Genomic DNA, 22863 nt, shown 5'->3' with positions numbered 1-22863 from the left:
TGCCATAAGGAATAACTGGGGCAAGGTGACTTCTGGTCAGAAGGCCAAGGGAAGCTCTTCTGAGAAGATGACACGGAAACAGACCTGCAGGAAGAGTGGGATGTAGACATGAGGGGAGCCTGGGGCAGTGGCAGCTCATCTGGGCCAAAGAGGCAGGATTCGAGAAAGAGCTAGGTGTATTTAAGGAACAACTGGGCCAGAGCAGGGAGGAGTGAGGCTTGAGAGATGCTTGGTGAGGTGGATGGGGCAGGACCCTGCAGAGCCTCCCTTAGATTCTAAATGCAAATGGAGGCCACTGGAGAGATTAAAGTGAGGGAAAGTGGCATCCATTAATTCACGATTCTCTATCACTTTTAAATGCAAACCACAGTCCATACCACAACTTTCCCCTCAAAGCTCATTCTTTATCACTCTTGTTCTCCTTTGATCCGCTCCAGCTACACTAAGCTTTTCAGTGCTTCCAGTACAGGCCAGGCTTCCTTGCACCTCAGGACCTTTGCACTTTCTCTTCTCTCTGCCTGGATGCTCCCCCCACCCCCAGGTATCCGCATGGCTTGCTTCTTTGTGCCATAAAGGATGTTGTACAATGCAAGGAGCCGAGACGGACTGATATTCTGGAATGTTAATGAGCCTCCTTGGATCAAGACATGGATATTAATAGAAAATATTTGGGGGTGGTTCAAGACAATGGTTGAACTGTAAAGTGAGCCGTAATAGCCAGACACCCACGTCTGGAACATTCAGGTTAGGACCAAGTCATTCCCCGAGCACTGGCACATTCAAATGCTGTGGAGGACCCTTTGTCCTGGGCCGTGGGGTAGTTGGAGTTGGCATCCTGCCATTGTCACCATATTTTTGATGGATAGGATCTCTGAGAAGTGAGAATGAGCAGCTAAGGACAACTGTGAGACTCTCCATTTAAATTGTTTACCATACATGTGTATGACTTTCACAATTAAAAATAATAATTATGTATATGCATCCATATACATATATGTGTGTATACATTACAGATGTGTATACATACACATACACACAAATATGCACACATTATATACATATGGACAGGTATCTGGATGCAAACATGCTCACACACTCACGTGCAGATTGTCAAAATTTGGGAAAACAAAAAAGAGCATCCTGGATTAAGCAATATGAGGCCATTTAACATTGTGAAATTAGGGGCACCGGGGTGGCTCAGTCGTTAAGCGTCTGCCTTCAGCTCAGGTCATGATCCCAGGTCCTGGGATCGAGCCCCGCATCGGGCTCCCTGCTCAGCGGGAAGCCTGCTTCTCCCTCTCCCACTCCCCCTGCTTGTGTTCCCTCTCTCGCTGTGTCTCTCTCTGTCAAATAAATAAATAAAATCTTTTAAAAAATAAAATAAAATAAAATTACGAAATTAAAAATCTATATAGATGGCTGGCTTTAGAATGGATTAATTTTCAGAAGTAGCTGTTATGGGCCAGATCTAGCAAACAGGCATAGAGCAAAGCACAGTGCTAGGGGCCCCCAGGTAGCCACATTTCACAGGGATTAAGAGCCTGCGTGGATGCTTCACTGGTAGCTGGCAGAGTGACGATAAGCAAGGCACTTACTCATCCATAAAATAGGAATCATACCTACTCCACAGAGCCTATGGAAAGACCAAATCAGATAAAAGATATAAAATACTTAGCACAGTGTCTGCTATGGAGAAAGATCACAGTAAATGTTGACCATTAATGATAATTGATGATGATGATGATGATCGTATTAGCCAGTCTTCTCTTCACCTTGTTAGGCCTGCAGTAATTAATTCATTAAGTAAGTTTATTTTGGAATGTTCTATGATTTTCTTCTTTCTTTTACTTTTTGTTATTGTCTTCCAAACTTCTCTGAAAATGTTACCTTCTAGGGATGCCTGGGTGGCTCAGTCGGTTAAGCGTCTGCCTTAGGCTCAGGTTATGATCCCAGGGGTCCTGGGATCGAGCCCCGCATCGGGCTCCCTGCTCGGCAGGAAGCCTGCTTCTCCCTCTTTCTCTCTGCTTGCTCCCTCAGCTTGTGCACACTCAATCTCTCTCTCCGTCAAATAAATAACTAAAATAATTTTTTTATAATGTTACCTTTAGGAAATACTTTCTCTGCTTAATGATATTCTTCATTGTTGATATAATTTTATCCATCCTTCCGCCCATCCATCCATCCATCCATCCATCATCCATCTATCCATCTATCCATTCATCATCCATTCTTGCATCCTTCCATCCATTCATCCATCTTTCTACCCATCCACCCATCCATCATCCATCCATCCTTCCGCCCATCCATCCATCCATCCATCCATCATCCATCTATCCATCTACCCATTCATCATCCATCCATCCATCCATCCATTCTTTCACCATTCACTTTTTTATCCATCCATCTAATAAGTATTCCAGAACCCTACCATCTCTATAGAACAGTGGCAACTACCAAGAGGAACTGGACGTGATTTCTGACCTCAACAGTCAGAGATGAGACATGGGCACCAATATCTGTCACCCAACATGGAACAGCCACGCCAAGTAGTATTAAGGTGCTAAAAGGGTCACCAGGGGGCAGCCTAGCCCACCTCCCCAGCTTGCTGGTTCTCTTGAGCCAAAAATGTCACAGTGGAGCCATGAGAAGAGAATGGCGCCCCACCGACCATGGTTCATAGCCCACCTCTCCCATTTATCTACTGGGTGGCCTTGGGAAGATCATTTGACCTCTCTGATCTCCAGTTTTCAAGTTCTCATCTGTTAAGTGGAGATAAAAATCCAACTATGGAAACTATTGTGGGTATTACAGGAGCTCACGGGCATAGTGTAGTTTCAAAGTACTGAGTCCTTCCACTCCTTGGCAACAGAGAATGACTCCATATGTGAAACAAAACCTCAGCGTGAGACCCCCTTACACACACACAAGCATCCCTTCTATTACGTATTCAGGCCGCCTTTGGAGGGAAGAGTGACAGGACCTCAGAAAGATGTCTGAATCTCCGCTTTCTCCTCCATGAAACAGGGAGAGTGAGCCTTACCTGAGAGGGATGGTGCAAAGATGCATGGGACCATGAGGATAGTAGTTGGCCACCAGGAACTTAATAGGCAATTTGTCCAGGCTAGTTCTCTTTTCTTCCACCTCTTTTCCCCAAACTTGGGGTACAGACAGCCTTCCATAGCTTTACATAGCTCGTGCAGCCTGAAGCCATCCAGAGGTGGCTTCACCCACCTCTTTGAGTTTCTTAACAGAAAAAGGAATCTGCCCCCGTGCCCCCCTTCCCCGCTTTCTTTGGCCTTTCTTTCCCAGAGCTCCAGAGTACCGTCCAGTATGGCAGCCACCAGCCATTTGTGGCTCTTGAGCCCTTGAAATGTGGTGAGTTCTCATTGCCCAATGTTGTAAGTGTGAAATGCTTACTGGGCTCTGAAGATGAAGTATGAAAAAGAAAAGCATATAAAATATCTCATTAAATTTTTTGGTGTTAATCATATGCTAAATGATAATATTTTGGATATCACAGTTCAACAAAAATATAATTAAAATAGGGCGCCTGGGTGGCTCAGTTGGTTAAGCGACTGCCTTCGGCTCAGGTCATGATCCTGGAGTCCCGGGATCGAGTCCCGCATCGGGCTCCCTGCTCGGCAGGGAGTCTGCTTCTCCCTCTGACCCTCCTCCCTCTCGTGCTCTCTGTCTCTCATTCTCTCTCTCAAATAAATAAATAAAATCTTTAAAAATATATATAATTAAAATAAACTGCACCTATTATTAATTTTTTTAAAAAATGTGGCTACTATAAAACTTACAATGATATTTATGGCTCATTTTATATTTCCTGCAGAGGACAGTGCTCCTCTAAATCCTCCTTTGCTGTGGGGGCCCCCACGTCCCACTTCTCACACCCCTCCCGAGTTTCTAGGTCGAGGTGTACCTTTGAGAGAGTCCTTCTTGGCCCTAGCTGTCTCCACGAGCCCTCTTTAAGGTTGTGCTCCCCAAATCTCTGTATTATTTGAGGACAGGCCCGACCGTTTTGGCCCCAACCTGTCTGTAGAAAGACACTGCCACTCCCCAAAGGAGGGTTTTCTGTAAGTGGTTACAATCAGGGTAGTTTGGATGGGATAGCCGCATGGTAAATGATGCCCCAAGATGAGCTCATGCATATCCATGAGCCCCATAAAATCCAATCATGTGTATATTAATAGGATCTTGCAGGGGCTGGGGTCATGAGCAGGAATATTAATGAACAGAGGAGAAAGTGCTCCTACAAGGAAATGGACAGGTTTTAGGTGAATAATGTGAGACCAAGAGCCCTAGAACTTTCTAGTGAGAAGGGGCGCGTGGGTGAATCGAAACCACCAGCTCTCTGAGACACTTCATCTCATTTTTCCTCATTTTTAAATTTTGTTCTACCATTCTGAAAATTTTGTAAGAAGTCCACAGCCCTGTCTTGGTATCTTTCAGGACTGACACCATAGAGATTTACCAAATATTACCGTTGATCACGCATAGGACCCCGTGGTTTTAAGGTTGAGGAAATGGAGGCACAGATGTGCTCAGGGACTTGCCAAAACCATACAGCAAACGGGTGGGGAAAGTGGAACTTGGAGCAACTGGGTCTGGGGTCTCATTTTCTAGTCACTTTGGTGCCAGGTTCTCATCTCACAGGTTTGGGGGTTTTCCGGATAAGAGGTTTAAGGTCTCCGTTTTCTGACATGGTGGCCTCCTTCCCATCTTCCAGTTCCTGTCTCTGTCTCTGCCTTTCCTTCTTTCTCTATGTCATGGAGATCCACTCTCTCCCAGACTCTCCTGTACCATCTTTCTTCCCCCTCTCTCTTTTGCTCTCCGGGTCGTCTCCTTTTCCCTCCTCTTTATCTCTCTCTGTCTCTGGATTTTGTTCAGTCTCTGTGTGTCATTCTGACTTGAATGTCTCACTGTATATATATATATACACTCATGTGCATGGATATAAACGTGTGTGTGTGTGTGTGTCCATAAATAGGTGCATTTGGCTCTGCCCCTCCCTCTTTCTTTTTCTCTCTTAGTCCATCAGCCTGCCTCTCTTTCTCTCTCAACCATGTCTTATTTTATTTGTTTTTTTAAGATTTTATTCTTCAGGGGCGCCTGGGTGGCTCAGTTGGTTAAGCGACTGCCTTCGGCTCAGGTCATGATCCTGGAGTCCCGGGATCGAGTCCTGCATCGGGCTCCCTGCTCGGCAGGGAGTCTGCTTCTCCCTCTGACCCTCCCAACCCTCCCCCCTCTCATGTGCTCTCTCTCTCTCAGTCTCTCTCTCTCAAATAAATAAATAAAATCTTTAAAAAAAAAAAGATTTTATTCTTCAGTCATCTCTATACCCAACATGGGGCTCAAAACCACAACCCCGAGATCAAGAGTCATGTGCTCAACCGACAGAGCCAGTCAGGTGCCCCCAACCTCCCCTTATTTTAAAATAGGGATGTATATTGGAATCACTGGAGAGATTTTAAGAATAAAGACTCCCAGGCTCCAGCGCAGACCTATTGACATTTGTAATTTTTTAACAGCTTTATTGAGATATAACTGGACATGTTTACTGTCTGATGACAAGTTTAGAGACATGCATATACCTGTGAAACCATCACCACAATCAAGGTAACAACATGTCCATCACCTCCAAAAGCTCCCTCCTGTCCCTTTGTGTTTGTGTTTGCTTTGTGTGCAAGAACACTTCAACGTGAGAGCTCCCCTCTTAACAAACTATTAAGTGCACAGTACAGTGTTTCCAGCTTATAGACGCTAGGTTAGCTAGAGACAGCACATCTCCAGAACGTACTCATTTTGCTGAATTTTATACACACTGAACGACAACTTTACAGACCTCATCTCTGCATTGGAACCACTGATGATCGAAAGGGAGCCCCGAGCCCTCTTGGGGCGTCTTCCAGCACCACTCTCTCTCACACACACACAGCGAGTTGCCGTCCTCTTTGCTAGGACCCCAGCAGGGCTCTCTACTTCAAAAAGCCTTTCCTGGTACTATCCATTCCTGCTTAGGGTGGCACCTTCCTGAGGACAAGGCTGGCTCTCTTTTTTTTTTTTTAAAGATTTTATTTATTTATTTGAGAGAGAGAGAATGAGAGACAGAGAACATGAGAGGGGGGAGGGTCAGAGGGAGAAGCAGACTCCCCGCTGAGCAGGGAGCCCGATGCGGGACTCGATCCCGGGACTCCAGGATCACGACCTGAGCCGAAGGCAGTCGCTTAACCAACTGAGCCACCCAGGTGCCCAAGGCTGGCTCTCTTTTCCTCAAGCTTCCCATATACCGAGAGATTAACAGGGCTTAACACCAGGAATCATGGGCTTGACACCCTGGTGTCAACGGTGGCTGAAAAGTTTCCTGCCTCCTTCTGTGGTGAAGAATTTTCCTAAATCTCTCCCCTGAGGAGGTACAAAGGAAAAAACAGTGAGCTGGCACTTAGCCAGCCCTTCACCCACTGGGACTCATTTAATTCCCCCAGCAAGCCCTGTCAGGCAGACACTATTATCCCTATCTTAGAGAAGAGGAAGTTAAGGACCAGGCTCACACAGCTGGTAATGGACAGAGCTATGAGACTAGACACCCAACCTCAGTTCTGGTACACTCTCCCATCTGCCTGACCAAGCATGAGAGGATGGATGCTCTGAGGTTAAGGTGGGGGCAAGGGGGATAGGTGTTTGCAGTGTCTAGGACTGACTTGACATTAATACCTAGCATACTCGAGGGACTCATGCAAATCATAAGAAAAAGGCAAAGAACCCAGTAAAAATATAGGCAAAGGGAATGAACAGGAGATGAATGCTGAATGGCTTATTTAGCAAGAGAGGAAGAAATGCTCAATCGCATTAGTGTTCAGATAAATGCAAATTTAAGTAAAAGCGAGGAGGCATCTGGTATGAGTTAGATACCTAAAATTTGATTTTGGTCTTGTTATTTGGCTAAAATCTGTATTCAACTTGGACCTTGGCCTTTGGCCAGCCAGTCCAATTGCCTCAGCCAGTATCTTACCTGGAATCCCCGAATGCTCGTTTGATCAATTAGGTTTTTTTTCTTTTCATTTTTCCAAAAGAAGACATACAGATGGCCAACTTGATCAATGATTTTTGTGATCCCATCAGCTGTTTTCATTGTTAATAAATGCACTGAATGCACTTTAATATACAAAACATGCTAACAAGCCACGGTTTCAGATTCATTTCTCATGTTAATATTTGCCTTTAAATACGAGTATGCATTCTAGACATAAGGAGCAAACAAATCTTATGTATTTTATATGTAGAGATTACGTCAATGAAATTTTATGTCTAATTTGTTGTGAAAGCAAAATGTGATCATAATCAATGTTATTGTTACAAAATAGCTTTGGAAGAGCCATTAATTTTATATAAAAATTAGTTGTTAAAAACTTTTAAACAGGCATATAGAAGAAGGGAATTTATTTATGTGAAGATTAAGAAAGTTAATTAGATAGTTAAGTTTCAGAAGAACGTTATGTCTCTTTAGGGTAAAACATTGGGATGACTTAAATGATTATAAACAAGGCAGAATAGTAGAGATTAAGTGTTGATGCGTATCTACATCTACATAATTGCTTGGTATTCCACATTCATACTATTAAGCAAAATCTTTAGGAATCGTATTTCTTCCCTATAGGCCACCCATCTTCCAAAAACTCCTGTTTCAGAACCCTTCCAATAGTATGAGCATAAATTAAAAGCATAATGACAGTTTTAGTACTCTTACTGTTAACCATGTGAAACCATCTTTCTTTCTAGATATAATAAAAAATATTAATTTTTTAATGAGATACCCTAATACATTTTGTTTTCACTAATCAAACCTCAAAGCATCAGATTTTACAAGATATTTTGAGAAAAACATTCTTTCGAGCCTATGGAGGCTAAGAATTTAGACAAGTTTTTAAATTATTGCTGTAGATGGCCAACAAATTTTGGTAGTTGAAGATTTGGTGGGCAGAGAGGGGAGAGGAAGGAAGATGAAGGAGAAGAAGAAAGAGCGAGAGGGAAGGAGGAGGAGAAGGGGAGGATATGGAGGAGAGGAGCGGAGGGAGGAGGGGTAGGAAAAGCAGGAGGAGGGAGAAGGGGAGCTGAGAAGGAGAAGGGGCATTACAAGAAGGAAAGGGAGGAGAGAAGGAGGAGCCTGGGGAGAAAGAGGGGAAGGAGGAGGGAAGAAGGAAGTAAAGGAGGAGGGAGGAGGGGACAGGGAGGAGGCATCGGTGTTGGCTATAAAATCCCTGAGGGTCAGCTGGTCAACCAGCAGTTCCTGAGAGGAGGAACATGGCCTTGCATGTGGGGTTCCTGTTGCTCTGGGTCTGCCGATTTCACCGTGTGGTCGGTCCTGACTATGAGGGTGAGTCGCAGTGTGACCATGTCGGGGGTGGACATTTAAAAACCGAGTCTTGCACATCTTCTGCCATATATAATATGACTTGAGATGCCATGGAGGGTAAGAGCCATCCTAATTTCATGTACCTTAAGAGAGAAAAAGATTCTCTATTTTTCAAGTATTTCCATTTAATAGACATGAGCCACTGGTGAGCTTTAAAAACACACACGCAAAAAAGAAGTTTTGACTAATAAAAATGAAAGAATAAGAATGCAAGTTGGAAAATCCTGTTGACAGAGTCGTGTTACTTGATAACTGTGTATCTCCCTTCTCCCCCCTACCATATTTTATTTTATTTTTTTTAAAGATTTTATTTATTTATTTGACAGAGAGAGACAGAGTGAGAGAGGGAACACAAGCAGGGGGAGTAGGAGATGGAGAAGCAGGCTTCCCGCTGAGCAGGGAGCCTGATGCGGGAGCCTCTACCATATTTTAAATGCTTTATTCAAGTCTCTGAAGATGGAACTGAGTTTTGGCAAGTCTGGTTTATTCCTTTACCAAAATCATGTGGCCTTCCAAAATTGTAAATGACAATACAAGAAGGGAATTTCATCACAGAGGCATTTCTTACACATTTGATGGTGATCACACATAGCTGTGAAAACAGTTATTTTGTGAAATTTTTGCAAAACGATGGTCTTTCATGTCCTACGTGTAAGTATTCTGCAGGACATGTCTGCATTGAAAAGTAAATCAAGCACAGTGTGGACAAATGTCTTTAAAAAAAAAATGTCCTCAGTGTGACTATGACCACTGCTTTCTTATCTGTTAGAATATTCGTTTCATGCTTATGGAAAAATAACACTTTTGTCTCGGACATCAATTCCTTCATGAGATATCACTTTTGTACATACGTAAAAAAGAAAATATAAGGGCAAGAAGCTGGTTAAGACGGTCCTAAAATTTCTCCACTTTTAGTGTCTGGCCTCCTGAATTACTGAGGTCACATTTTCCCACATGACACTATCCCGATGCCCCCCAGAGTCTTGGTGAATGAAGACCCACGGGTCCCAGGCGTGGTCTTTCCACTTACGTGGTGCTCAGCCCACTTCTGAGTCTTTGGAAATGTTGCTTATTCACGCTGTCCATCTCCCCACACAAGTGTCTGCTTCCCGGAGGTGAAGAGAGCCCCGTTGTTGTCCCTGGGGCTTTCTTTTGAGCCACTGACAGCATCCCGCATGGCTACTGTCATGGTGCAGGCATGAATGACCACATTCCCAGGCAACCCAGCCTGCAGGCAGTAAGATGCCAGCGAGAACAAGGTGCATTCTGATCCCGGAGACAGAACATGAAAAGCATTGCATTTTAGCATTTTAGAAGCGAAGAGATGGGAGGTTTGGATCCCGCCAGGTGCATGTGATGGAGCGATTAAGTGGCAAGAGTGCCTCTACTCATGAGTCCACCTGCTGGTAGGAAGACGGAGAGGAGACAAATGAGCCATGCGAGCTCAACCACCTACATGCCTCGCATGGGACTGGAGGTGATTGACCTGGCAAGACATCACAGAGGGCCTGGTTGAGTGATCTTGCTCCAGCACTAGGCATTGGCCGTGCGCGAAGTGTAATTTCTCCATGGTTACGAGTTGTTGGGACACACTCAGGGATGACATGACAGTGGGGTCCCTTGCAGGGAGGACCGTCCAGGCAGGCAGCCCCTGACATGCAGCGTGAACCCAAAATTCTGGAGTTGTCACCTGCTGCCTGTTAATCATTTGAGGCTCCTGGGGGATAAACTGCCCACCGGCTGATAGCTAAATTTCAGCAAAGGTTGGTGCTAAAATATGAATCTTGCATTGCAAGAGACTTCATTATTTTATGGCGCAGAGAGCGAGGGGAATGATAGTCAGGCGCTCCCGGAGGTCCCCACTGGCCGAGAGCTGAGCACCCTCCTGGCCACCTCTGTTCCACCTCCTTCCAGCAGGGGCTCTGAAGTCCAGCCCCCTCTTGACCTCTCTGACTCCAACCCGAACTTCATCCGTATTGTTGCCTGCGGCAAGAGTTCCTTCTCTTTTGATACAATTTAATTTTATTTACTTAATGAATGTATTTCTCTGTAATATATTTCCACGGCACACATATACCACATTCTCCTTATCCATCCATCTGGGGATGGACATTCAGGTTGTTCCCACATCTGGGCTATTGGGATTCATACTACAGTGAGCATGGGAGTACAGCTATCTCTTCAAGATTCTGATTTCAAGGGGCACCTGGGTGGCTCAGATGGTTAAGCGTCTGCCTTCGGCTCAGGTCATGATCCCAGGGTCCTGGGATCGAGTCCCACATCGGGCTCCCGGCTCAGCGGGGAGCCTGCTTCTCCCTCTGACCCTCTCCCCTCTCATGCTGTTTCTCTCTCGCTCGCTCTCTAAAAAATAAATAAATAAAATCTTAAAAAAAAAAAAAAGGATTCTGATTTCAAGACTTTTGGATAAATACCCAGAAGTGGGATTGCCGGATCACATGGTAGTTCTATTTTTAATTTTTTGAGCAACCTCCGTGCTGTTTTCCAAAGCAGCTGCACTGTTTTATATCCCCAGCACGAGCACTCTGTAATTTTTTGCTATTATGATTAGGTCAGGGTTTTTTTAAAAAACCTTTAACCCATTGTGTTATGGAAACATTCCCACATACTCAGAAGAATTTTCTATGCCCCCGCCATGGATGGCAGACAGAATTTCTAGTGTTAAGCAGAATAGTATGCTAAGTACTTGATATGCACAATACATAGGCTCCTCCTAACAATCCCATGAGGTAGGTACAGTTATTGCCTTCATTTTGTAGAAGAGAATCTGAAGCACAGAGGGGTTGGGTCATGGACCCAAAGTCACACAGCTAGCTAGGGACAACTGAGCTAAAGATTCTGAGAAAGCTTATTTCTTTAGCTACATCTCTGCACTGTCCATTTATATTCTGAATGTGTCCTCCCACTGGAATCCTTCATACTTACAAGTGTGAACAAGTAAGTCATTTCTAAATGCCTTCTTTATGTCGTATTTCCCGCTCCGGGAAAAATAAAAGTTTCATGTTTGGTACCGGTTGCCAGTTCAACATTTACAGGCAAAAACACACCAATTGAGAGCCTGTCTCTCTTCCAGTCTCAGAGAAGAGCAGTTGAAGATCTGCGAACAATGGACAGTCCATTTATTATGAAATGCCTTAGCACTTTCTGGGAGATTTCTTGTCATTTCAATACTTGCAAGATTGCAAGAGTCTCCTAAACTTGAATTCCAGAGCCATTTTTAGTAGATGTAAGTTCTCTATTTGTGAAAATCAATTGCAAACTTGAATGAGTCTTCCATCTCATTGGACAGAAAGTAATAATGATTATTGTAAGGAGACAAATCCTTTATCATTGAAATAAAATAGTTACCACGTGGTACATGGCGCCCCGGAAAATACAGTTAAAGCAAAAGGAAAAATTACAAATCACCCACAATTACACTACTGAAAATAAGCACCACTGAAATTGTGAAGCATCTCCTTCAAAATATTATCCTTGCTGGATTATAATTTAGTAAAATATTTGTATTTTATTCTAGTCTAAAGGCTAAATCTAGTGAAATAAATATTTGCTAAAAATTGTGTCTTTCGGGGCACCTGGCTGGCTCAGTCGGCAGATCATGCAACTCTTGATCTCCGGGTTGTAAGTTCAAGTCCCATGTTGGGTGTACAGATTACTTAAACAAATAAAATTAAATTAAATTAAATTAAATTAAATTGTGTTTTTCAGATGATGATCCACCAGCTGTAGGTGAGTTGATAAAAACTCTTTTATTAGAGTTGCTTTTTCAATTTGGCAATAAAATGTAAAGTTGTTAAATATTGTGCTTCTTTTCCTAGTAAGAAATCATATTTTTCATGAGAAACTACTATTTTATGTCCTCGTATATAAGATAAAGTACAATCTATGTTAAAGATAATTAAGGAAAAAGAAGAAGAAAGTAATTATAATATTACTGTCAATTTTACTGTTAATATTTTTGAGTGATCAAATAGATAATCCCATACAACTTCATAATATGATTTTCTTTTTTTGCAAAAACGGAGTCTTACAGAACATAATGAAATAGAAAATGAAGATGAAGTGCAAATGTTTTCATATCTATTTATATGTTCCTCTTTGTTAATGTCTGCAGTATTATAAAGCTATATATTTAAGGGGTGCCTGGGGGGATCAGTGGGTTGAGCGCCTGACTCTTGATTTCAGCTCAGGTCGTGATCTCAGTGTTGTGGGACTGAGCACCACCTCGGGCTCTGCACTCAGCATGGAGTCTGCTTGTCCCTCTCCCTCTGCTCCTCCCGCCACTCCCGCTTTCTCTCTCGTCTCTCTCTCAAAAAAATTTTTAAGCTATATATTTTATTTTTAAATTCCCTTACTGATTGGTATTTTGGGATTGATTTCTTTTTTTTTTTTTTAAGATTTTATTTATTTGACAGAGAGAGATACAGCGAGAGAGGGAACACAAGCAGGGGGAGTGGGAGAGGGAGAAGCAGGCTTCCCGCCAAGCAGGGAGCCCGATGCGGGGCTTGATCCCAGGACACTGGGATCATGACCCGAGCCGAAGGCAGACGCTTAACGACTGAACCACCCAGGTGCCCCTGGGATTGATTTCTATTTGGAGAAGTATTATCAGCCATGCTGAAATGAACATTCTTAACCTGAATGTCATTCCATCTGTCCAAAGCATAGATGTGTCTATTGTGACCAATACTAGTTGACATTGGGGAGGTGGGGTGGAGGGGTCCTAATGCATGTGATATTTGCAAAAAGGAAATAATCCATTAACCAGAGAAAATAAGAAGTACAATTATTGTATGATTCATACTTTAAAACCCCTAGGAAATCTAGTAAAAGTTACTAGCTTCAATAAAAGAATCTGGCTTTGTGGCTGGATATAAGATAAATATACAACAGTCAGACACTGATAGAAAAGAAAATCATTCTATTTTACATCAATGACAAAAAACACTTTGGGGTTAAATCAGCAAGAAATGTCCAGGACTTAAATAAGTAAATGATAAAATCATATTGAAGAACATTAAGCAAATTCTAAATAATAGATCACGCCATGTTCTTGTTTGGAAGACATAAGAATAGTGAAATAAACATCAGCTTCAAATTTTCTTTTTCAGAAACTATAATTCACTTTCCAGAAGTCAAAGGTAAGTTCATCAGAAAACTTTTGTGAGTAAAGTATATTTTCTTTTAATTTTGTAAAAATGGGGAGATCAGTAGGGTTTTTCCTGATAAAATTTTTTTCTCTTTTCATAAATTTGATAAAAGCAATTTGTAAACAGGTAAAGAAAAACACGAAATAAAGACACCCTGAACTTTACTAGCACTATTCTTTAATTTCTGCCAATATAACAGAAAATACCTGGTTTTAAAATTCACATAGGAAAAATGTACAATAGTAATTAGGAATCTTATGGAAAAAACATGCTAGAGAAACACCCTGTATTATCAGATATTTAAACAAACCACAATTATAATAATATAAATAGCATGGTGTCAGCCAAGAATGCATCAAATAATAATAAATAATCTTTTCTGATGCTTGCTGACTTCAGACTCTGCTCATTCTACCCTGCACCATCTATTTTAAAGCAAGACAGGAATCATCTGTTTTAAAGGCAAACATTTAAAAATTGTGTAAATAAATCCAGGTAAAACAGCACATTGATAGGAAAGATGAATTGCTATTGTCCTTTGAGGAAGCAATACCCAACAATGTTAACAATTCATATGTGCTTTAACCTAATAATCTTAGTTTTGGAATTCCATTCTGTAGAAATAAATGCTTCGGTACATAAGGATTTACATATATGGAAAGTTTGCTTCTGCTTTATATAGAGGGAAAACAATCTGAATAAGGGAAATACTGAGTAAATTTGGCAAAATCCATATCACAGAATATGAATTGGCATTAGAAAGGAGTTAGAGCTACAAAGGTTAAAAGAATACATTGGATAACTTTTTTGGCTTAAGTGGGTGGATAGAGATGTCCTTCATTGAGGAAGAGACTGATGGGTTCAATTCTAGAGAAAGTTCTGAACTCTGTCTTAAATGGAGGCCAGGAGGGGGAAAAAAAGATACGTTGGAAAGGATTTTTGTGATAGGTTAAGTTAGAAACAAGTTATGGATATAAACTATGATTCATTTTAGGAGGGAGCAAAAACTCTGTGCATGCGTGCCCATATATAATATGTATGGCTCTCTGTATGTTGTATGGATGTATGGGTATGTATACATAATGTCCATATATACGCATGGAGAAAACGGATAGATACAAACCAGGCTATATACATTGTGTGTGTGTGTGTGTGTGTGTGTAAGAAGGTGAAGAAAAGAGATGCAGGGGAGATTGTTTAATAGATAAGTCTCACATTTATGTTTCTGAGCTTAGGATAGGTTTCTGGAACTGGGGGCCAAATGCTAAGCAAAATATCAAGAGTGTTTATATCATGGAGAAAAGTGGGAACCAGAGTAAGGGTTGAAAACAAGAAACCTTTATTAGTAGGGGTTGAACAGCTCTGCTGTTAGGTGACCCAATAATGTTCAGCAGAACCCCAGGCAGAGGCTCTCATTTCAGTACAACCAGGGGAGGTCAAAAGTAAGTTCGTAACATCTCAACTAAGACTCCCAGAGAAAGACCAAGAATTTTTGTTTTCTCTAGATGGCAAATGTTTCTTTCCATTCCACTACAAAAATGAAATATTCTATGACTGCATCACGTTCAGGACGAAACACAAGTGGTGTTCCCTAAATGAGACTTACCAAGGATATTGGAAATACTGCTCTGAAGATGGTAAGTGTCTTGCCTCTGAACACCCCAGGGTGGTTGGTGATCTCTGTTCAAGGAGATCCGCGAGGGGGCGCTGTAAAGGGACTCCGCAGTCAATTAAATTGTGAAAACGAGCTTTGTGCAGGTCTCTGACAGTATGAAAATCACATTGCACCAAAGACATATTATGAGAGCTTCAACCACGTTACCTTGAAAAGAAAGCTTTTAGCAAAACCTCAAACCCCCACCGATGTTGCAGAGTGGATGGTGCTGAATGGGATGGGGTGTGTGAGCCCACGCACGCGTGCATGAGAGGGATGGCACAGAGGCGGTACAAAATAGAAAGATGTCCTCTCCTGATTGCTTCTCTTCTCTGTAGACTTTGCAAAATGCGTGTTTCCCTTCTGGTACAGACACATGATCTACCGGGAATGTACTGAAGATGGGGACGCTTTTGGGAAAAAATGGTGTTCGCTGACCCAGCATTATAACAAGGACAAGATTTGGAAATACTGTGACTGATGGTGAGATTTTCTGGGAGGGGCACGAAAAGGTCTAATCGTTTTCATTGGAAATAATCTCCAGTTTCTTTGGTGAAAGGAGGAGATAAGACCCTCCTTATAAGGTTTTTTTTTTTCCCCCTGAGATATGAGTTGAAAGTGATCCAACTGTAAATAACTTGGGGTTTTGGCCATGGATTGTGGATGACGAAGTTTTGATATGGAAACCTTCTTCTAGTGACTTATACTTACTAATACTTATACTTACTAATTGGGTAAAATTAGGCCTTTAAAAAAAAAAGTCTATGGACTTTGGGTGATAATGAGGTGTCGGTGTAGGTCTTTCCATTGTAATTGAATGTCCCACTCCGGTGAGGGAGGTGTTAATTTGGGGGAGGGTGTACCTGTGTGGGTGTGGGGGGATACGGGAATTCTGGGTCTTCTCAATTTTACTATAACCTAAAACTGCTCTTAAAAAATAAAGTCTATTAAAAATGCATTACCTTGGGACACCTGGGTGGTTCGGTCAGTTAAGCGTTTGCCTTCAGCTCAAGTCATGATCTCAGGGTCCTAGAATCGAAGCCCACGTCCCGCTCCCTGCTCAGCGGGGAGTCTGCTTCTCCCTCTCCCTCTGTCCCTTCCCCTGCTTCCTCTCTCCCTCTCAGATAAATAAATAAAATATATTTTAATAAATAAATACGTAAAAGAAACTACAAATCAAGTGGATTAATTCACAGTTTCCATGGTCATGACTTTTATTATATAAAAAGGTATTAAGGTCAAAACGCAAAGCAGGATTTATCACGTGACCCAGAAATTCCACTCCTGGGGATGGATATACCCAAATTAATTGAAAGCAGGGACTTGGATAAATATTTCTATGCTGATGTTCTTTTCAGCATTAGTCACAGTGGCCAAAAGGGGGAAGCAAGCAAGTGTCCATCAACAGATGAGTGGATGAACAGAATGTGGTGTATCCCAACATTGGAATATTATCCAGCCAAAGAAAGTAATGAAGTTGATACATTCCACAACATGGATGAATCTTGAAAACATTATACTGAGTGAAATAAGCCAGATACAAAGGAATAAATACTGCGTGGTCCCATTTATATGAAATATCTAGAATAGGTAAGTTCATAGAGACAGAAAGTAAGTCAGAGGTTACCAGGGGCTAGAAGGAGTGGGGAAGTAGAGAGTCTCTGTGTAATGGATATAGTTTCAGTTTGGGGTGATAAAAATCTTTGGAAATAGACAGTAATCTACTTTAGAGTGCACAACATTAAATATAAGTAATGCCACTGAATTGTACACTTAAAAATGTTAAAATAGCAAATTTTATTGTATATATAGATCTCCATGATTTTTAAATATTAATAATATTTTTAAAAGGTACTATAAATAAAAAGATTTATAAAATTGAATTCTATCCTGGGACGCCCCAACTCGTGCTCTCTCTCATTCGCGCTCTCTCTCAAATAAATAAAATCTTTTAAAAAAATAAAAATTAAAAATTAATTTAAAAAAATAATAAAAACGCTGCAGAACTGGAGGGGAAATCAGAGAGTATTGCATGTGTATCCAATATGTATCCAATATTATTTCTAATATTTTAAGCTGATCCCAAGGAAAAAAAATGTCTTGTAACTTTTTATGGTAACAGACGGTGACCAGACTGTGGTGATCATTTCGCAGTGAACACAATATCAAATCGTTTCATTGTGCACCTGAAACTAATACAGTGTTGTGTGTTAATATAATTCAATAAAAAAACATATACATGTATATCTGCCAAATCATATTTTCAAATGTATTCTTGCTGTAGGTCATGGTGCCCCCTACAAAAACTTTGGAAGCACTGTCTTTGTGGACCCAGAAGACTCATTGTAATCTTTCATGAGAAACAGGAAACCTAAAAAGAATGTTTTTGACTTATTTTTCTAGTCTTTGAATGCTCATAGAAAGGACTGTCTTTGAAGTGGGCTTACTTGTCTCAGGAGAGCAGCAGAACGCGCTGTGACTGAGCCCAGGTGTTGGCAATTAATCCTTAGGTGCACAGTGATCGTAGGGAGTGGTTGACCAGAGAGACATCTAGTGGTGATAAATAGATCATAGGGTGTTTTTTTTTTAGGAAGAAAATCAGCTGGGGCGCCTGGGTGGCTCAGTCAGTTGAGCGACTGCCTTCGGCTCAGGTCATGATCCTGGAGTCCCGGGATCGAGTCCCACGTCGGGCTCCCTGCTCAGCGAGGAGCCTGCTTCTCCCTCTGACCCTCCCCCCTCTCATGCTCTCTCTATCTCATTCTCTCTCTCAAATAAATAAATAAAATCTTAAAAAAATAATAATAAAAAAAATCAAAAAAAAAAAAAAAATCAGCTGAAAGCTTGCTATTGGTTACATGGAAGAGCCAAAGAGCCAATCTCCTACCAAATGTCCAGGTATGAATCAGTTCACAGCTTCGATGTCCCTTGAATGATTGGGAGGCTGGACAACTGTGAAGCCGTATACCACAGGTATACACTCTCAGCCTTCTTAGTAGACTTCCCCAACGGGGCACAGTGTTTAGTGTCCAGGAGAAAGGGAAATACATAAACTTTCCAGGGTCTCCTGAATACTGGTTCTGAGTGAAGATTAATTTTCAAGGACTCAGACCACCACTGGGATCCAGTAATTTGAGTGGAAGATTCCAGAAACATGAGACAGAGTCCTCACTTGAGTTCGCTTTGCTCTTGGCTCAGTGAGATACCAAACACGCCTTGCAATCATTTCCCCAGGTCCTGGGAGTGATACAGTTTGAAAAAATATTTTCAGAAAGGTTTACCATTCACATTGGTTCCCTCACTCTTGGACTATCAGCCATTACACCGGAGGTCACTGTTGCTGGTGTCCTACTAGAATGGGGCACAAAGAGAAATGCTCTATCTCTTGGGAATTTCAGAGATAAATGGCACCAAAGATAGACATGAAAGATTGTTACAACCCTATTCATTTCTCTAAAAGGAACAACATAAAAGGCTGCCGAGAGTGGCCATGATATATTATCATGTCAATCCAGTGGTGATCCTTCGGCAGCTGTTGTTCTAAATTCATCTCATTACCCTGGTCCTGGGTAAGCAGCTACTTAGGGAGTGTCATTACATGGCCCCATCTAACTGCAGAAGAAGCAGGCAAATACAGTGTAGCCGCCCCCCATGTAACCAGCTCCCATTGTGCTACAATGATGGGGGGAGAATGGATTTCTGTAAGCAGCCCTCCATCATGACTCCTGGAACACATTCCACTTGGATTGAAAGAGCATCTTGTGATAGGACCATTCTACAGAACTGACTTCCTCCATGGAGCACTTACTATTTCCTATGTAGAACCATAGAGATGTTCTCAGTTCTCAGTTCTGCAGTTATGTGCAAAATTTTACGCAGGACATTGTTTCATGCTCTGAAGCTATCAGCAATTTGAAGAACACAAATGTAGTTACGAGTGTTGAACCACATCAAAACTGGAAGCTGGAAAAAGTACTCTTTAGAAAATTTCAAATTATTCTATTCCATTGGTCTACATCTGTCTTTAAGTCAGTATCACACTATTTTGATAACTGTAGCTTTTGAAATCAGGAAGTAGGAGACCTCTAACTTTGTCTTTTTTTCAAGAATGTTTTGGCTATTCAGGGTCCCTTGAGATTCCATATGAATTTTAGGATGGCTCTTTCCTATTTCTGCTATATATATATATCTCATGGGCATTTGGTAGGGATTGAATTGAATCCGTAGATCATTTGGGAATCATATTGACATCTTAACAACACTGAATCTTCAATCCATGAACATAGGATATCATTCCATTTATCGGTGTTGTCTTGAATTTCTTCCAGCAACATTTTATAGTTTCCAGTGTTCAGATCTTTCACCTCCTTGGTTAAATTTATTCCTAAGTATTGTATTCTTTTTGGTGCTATTGTAGATGGGTTTGTTTTCCTAATTTTTTTTCAGATTGTTCATCGTTAGCATAGAGAAATGCAACTGAATTTTGTGTGTTGATTTTGTATCCTGCTACTTTGCTGATTTTATTAATTAGTTCCAACCGTGTGTGTGTGTGTGTGTGTGTGTGATCTTTAGGGTTTTCTACGTATAAGATCATGTTGTCTGTGAACAGAGATAATTTTACTTCTTTTCCAATTTGGATACCTTTTACTTCTTTTTTCTTACCTAATTGTTCTGGCTAGGACTTCCAGCACTATGTTGAATATAGAAGTGGTGAGAATGGGCATCTTTGGGTGCCTGGGTGGCTCAGTTGGTTAAGCGACTGCCTTCGGCTCAGGTCATGATCCTGGAGTCCCGGGATCGAGTCCCGCATCGGGCTCCCTGCTCAGCAGGGAGTCTGCTTCTCCCTCTGATCCTCCTCCCTCTCATGCTCTCTGTCTCTCATTCTCTCTCTCTCAAATAAATAAATAAAATCTTAAAAAAAAAAAAAAAAAAAAGAATGGGCATCTTTGTCTTCTTCCTGATCTTAAAGGAAAGTTTTCAGGTGTTCATGGTTGTGTGTGATGTTAGCTGTGAAGTTCGAGAACTAACCCTAAGTTAAATATTTTCCTGCTAAATTTTAGGTTTAACTGTTGTTGTTCAGAATGAATACACATTCTGAGATCCTAGAACCAATGTTCATTTGAGACCCAGGTGCCCGTGGTGGATCTTTTAATATGTAGATTCTGATCTTCTTTTATTTTTGCATAGTTTTCTTTGATTGTATCGCAAATACTATTTTTCTTCCTTTGTCTTGTTATTCTTTTTCAGGGACACGCATTACAAATGTCATGTAAGTTGCTTTATTTCAATCACAGCCTCTATAATTCCTGTTATATTTTTATCTTGTTTTCATCCTCCTGGGCCTTTCTTAAATGCCCCTTCTTGAGTCTGCACTTAGAGCTACTGTCCCTTGGCCACATTTTAATTTAGTTTTCACTTCGGACACTTTATATTTTTTTTCTCCATTTCCAGCTCGTTCCATTTTTTCCCCATTTTTAAAAATTCATTTTAGTACTTTTTGAATTTCTAACTCAAGATGTTTTTCCTATCTCCAAACACTTATTTGAGGATATTTCACTCCCTTGCTTCATTTGCTTCTGGGGTGTGTGTGCGCGCGCGCACGCACAAAGACCGCCACCTTGTAGCATATCACACTCGGGGGTTGATGGTTTTTTAAGATTTGTAGCTCAAGGGCGCCCTCTGTCGTCCACATAATGAGAGGCTGTTTCTTTCCTGGGCGGCTTTTTACGGGGGAGGAGGGGCGCTCAATGGCGGGAAGGTTTGTGGTTTCTTCTCTTTGGGGGCTTCTATTTTATTTCATAGTGTCCTAAAGTGTGCCCTTCCTTTCCCTTATCACCAACCAGCCTCCAAAGGATTTCTCCCTTCTGTTTGCCCTCGTCTCCTACAAAAGCATCCCCATCAGCCACCTCAGGTCTCTGTACTTCCAAGTTCTTTCTCTGATCCCCACCAGGACGCCTTTCCCCTTAGGGTGGAATTTCTCCTCTAGGGATGACTGTAGCCATCGCTTTGCCTTTCCCAGAATATCATATAGTTGGAACCATACGGTATGTAGCTTTTTAGGAATGGTTTTGTTCACTTAGCGATATGTATTTAAGGTTCCCCAATGGTTTTTATGTGGCTCGTGATAGTTCCTTTCATTTTATCCCTGAATAATATCCCATTGTCTGGATGTACTGGTTTATTTATCCACTGACCTATGGAAGGACATCTTGGTTGCTCCCAGATTTTGGCAGTTATGAATAAAGCTGCTGTAAACCTCTGTGTGCAAGTTTTTGTGTGGACATGAGTTTTCAGTTTTTTGTTTGTTTTTTGTTTTTTAAAGAGAGAATAGGTCTGATGGCTTATTTTTTCTTTTCTTTTTTTTTTTACATTTTTATTTCTTTGTCACAGAGAGAGAGAGAGAGCACAAACAGGGGGAGCGGCAGGCAGAGGGAGAATCAGGCTCCCCACTGAGCAAAGAGCCTAGTTCAGGACTCAATCCCAGGACCCTGGACTCAATCCCAGGACCCCGGCATCATGACCTGAGCTGAAGGCAGATGCTTAACCACCTGAGCTGCCCAGGCACCCCTGGACATGCATTTTCAACTCATTTAGGTCATATGATAAGAGCAAGTTTAGCTCTGTAGGAAACCGCCAAACCCCGAAAATGGCCGCACCATTTTGCATTACCCCCAGCAATGAATGAGAGTTCTTGCCACTCCACATCCTCGCCAGCATTGGGGGTGTTGGTGTTTGGATTTTAACCATCTTAATAGGAGTGTTGTGGTATTTCATTGTTTTAACTTGCAATTCCCTACTGACACATGATCTTGATCATTTGTCCATAAGCTCAGTTGTCATCTGCATGTCTTCTTTAGTGAGATATCTGTGCAGATCTTTTGCTCTTTTTTTTTAAATTGGGTTGTTTGTTTTCTTATTGCTGAGTTGTAAGAATTCTTCATGTATTCTGGATACCAGTCCACTGGCAGATAGTTGTTTTGCAAACTCAGTGATCCAACACCATTTGTTGAAAACACTACTTTTTCTCCACTGAATTGCATTTGCTCCTTTGTCAGAGATTAGCTGACTCTATATATGTGAATCTGTTTCCAGATTCTATCCTGTTCCATTGATCTACTTGTCTATCATTTCATTAATATTGTACTGTCCTGGTTACTGTCTTAATCAGTTAGCTTTATAGTAAGTCTTCCAGTTGTACCCTTTGACCAGCATCTCCCCATTTTCACTACCCTTCTCTGTTTCTGTGACTTCAACTTTTTTTAAAGATTTTATTTATTTATTTGTCAGAGAGAGAGAGGCAGAGCATAAGCAGGGGGAGTGGCAGACAGAGGGAGAAGCAGACTCCCCACCAAGCAGGGAGCCCAATGCGGGACTCGATCCCAGAACCCTGGGATCATGACCGGAGCTGAAGGCAGAGGCTTAACGACTGAGCCACCCAGGCGACCCTCTGTGATTTCAACTTTTTTAGATTCTACATATAAGTGCGATCATACATTTTTTTTTCTGTGTGTGACTTGTTTTGTTTCGCATAATGTCCTCTGGGTTAATTCATGTTGTCACAAATCACAGGACTTCCTTTTTTAAGGATGGATAATGGTGCATGATACATATGTACATTATATATA

General features: G+C 41.6%; 2 protein-coding genes across 2 annotated transcripts in view; one reads left to right on the top strand and one right to left on the bottom strand.

The window, feature by feature from the left end:
• The window catches only part of ELSPBP1 (epididymal sperm binding protein 1), a 28089-nt gene extending 18273 nt beyond the window's left edge, over positions 1-9816 (bottom strand). The window contains exon 1 of the mRNA XM_045890416.2: positions 9450-9816. The gene's annotated coding sequence lies outside the window, so the exon portion shown is untranslated. The remainder of the gene's footprint in view (positions 1-9449) is intronic.
• On the top strand, positions 8308-16814 carry BSPH1 (binder of sperm protein homolog 1). Its single transcript, XM_045890444.2, has 6 exons — positions 8308-8380; positions 12146-12166; positions 13549-13578; positions 15093-15224; positions 15580-15724; positions 16600-16814. Exons 1-5 carry the CDS (start codon positions 8308-8310, stop codon positions 15720-15722), a joined length of 399 nt encoding a protein of 132 aa, XP_045746400.2. The 3' UTR covers positions 15723-15724; positions 16600-16814.
• The last annotated feature ends 6049 nt before the right edge of the window (positions 16815-22863 follow it).

The sequence above is a fragment of the Mirounga angustirostris genome, unplaced genomic scaffold, assembly GCF_029215605.1.
Source record: "Mirounga angustirostris isolate CCGP_5_RB_7025 unplaced genomic scaffold, mMirAng1.0.hap1 SCAF_16, whole genome shotgun sequence".
Lineage (NCBI taxonomy): Eukaryota > Metazoa > Chordata > Mammalia > Carnivora > Phocidae > Mirounga > Mirounga angustirostris.
The sequence above is the reverse complement of the archived record's forward strand: the minus strand, read 5'-3'. Positions and strand labels throughout refer to the sequence as shown.

What these genes read in the sequence shown, in the direction of transcription:
- BSPH1 (XM_045890444.2), top strand. Translation starts at nt 8,308, where the DNA reads ATGGCCTTGCATGTGGGGTTCCTGTTGCTCTGGGTCTGCCGATTTCAC. An exon ending in GGTCGGTCCTGACTATGAGG is followed by an intron (nt 8,381 to 12,145) that starts GTGAGTCGCAGT and finishes TGTGTTTTTCAG; the next exon opens with ATGATGATCCACCAGCTGTA. An exon ending in TCACTTTCCAGAAGTCAAAG is followed by an intron (nt 13,579 to 15,092) that starts GTAAGTTCATCA and finishes TGTTTTCTCTAG; the next exon opens with ATGGCAAATGTTTCTTTCCA.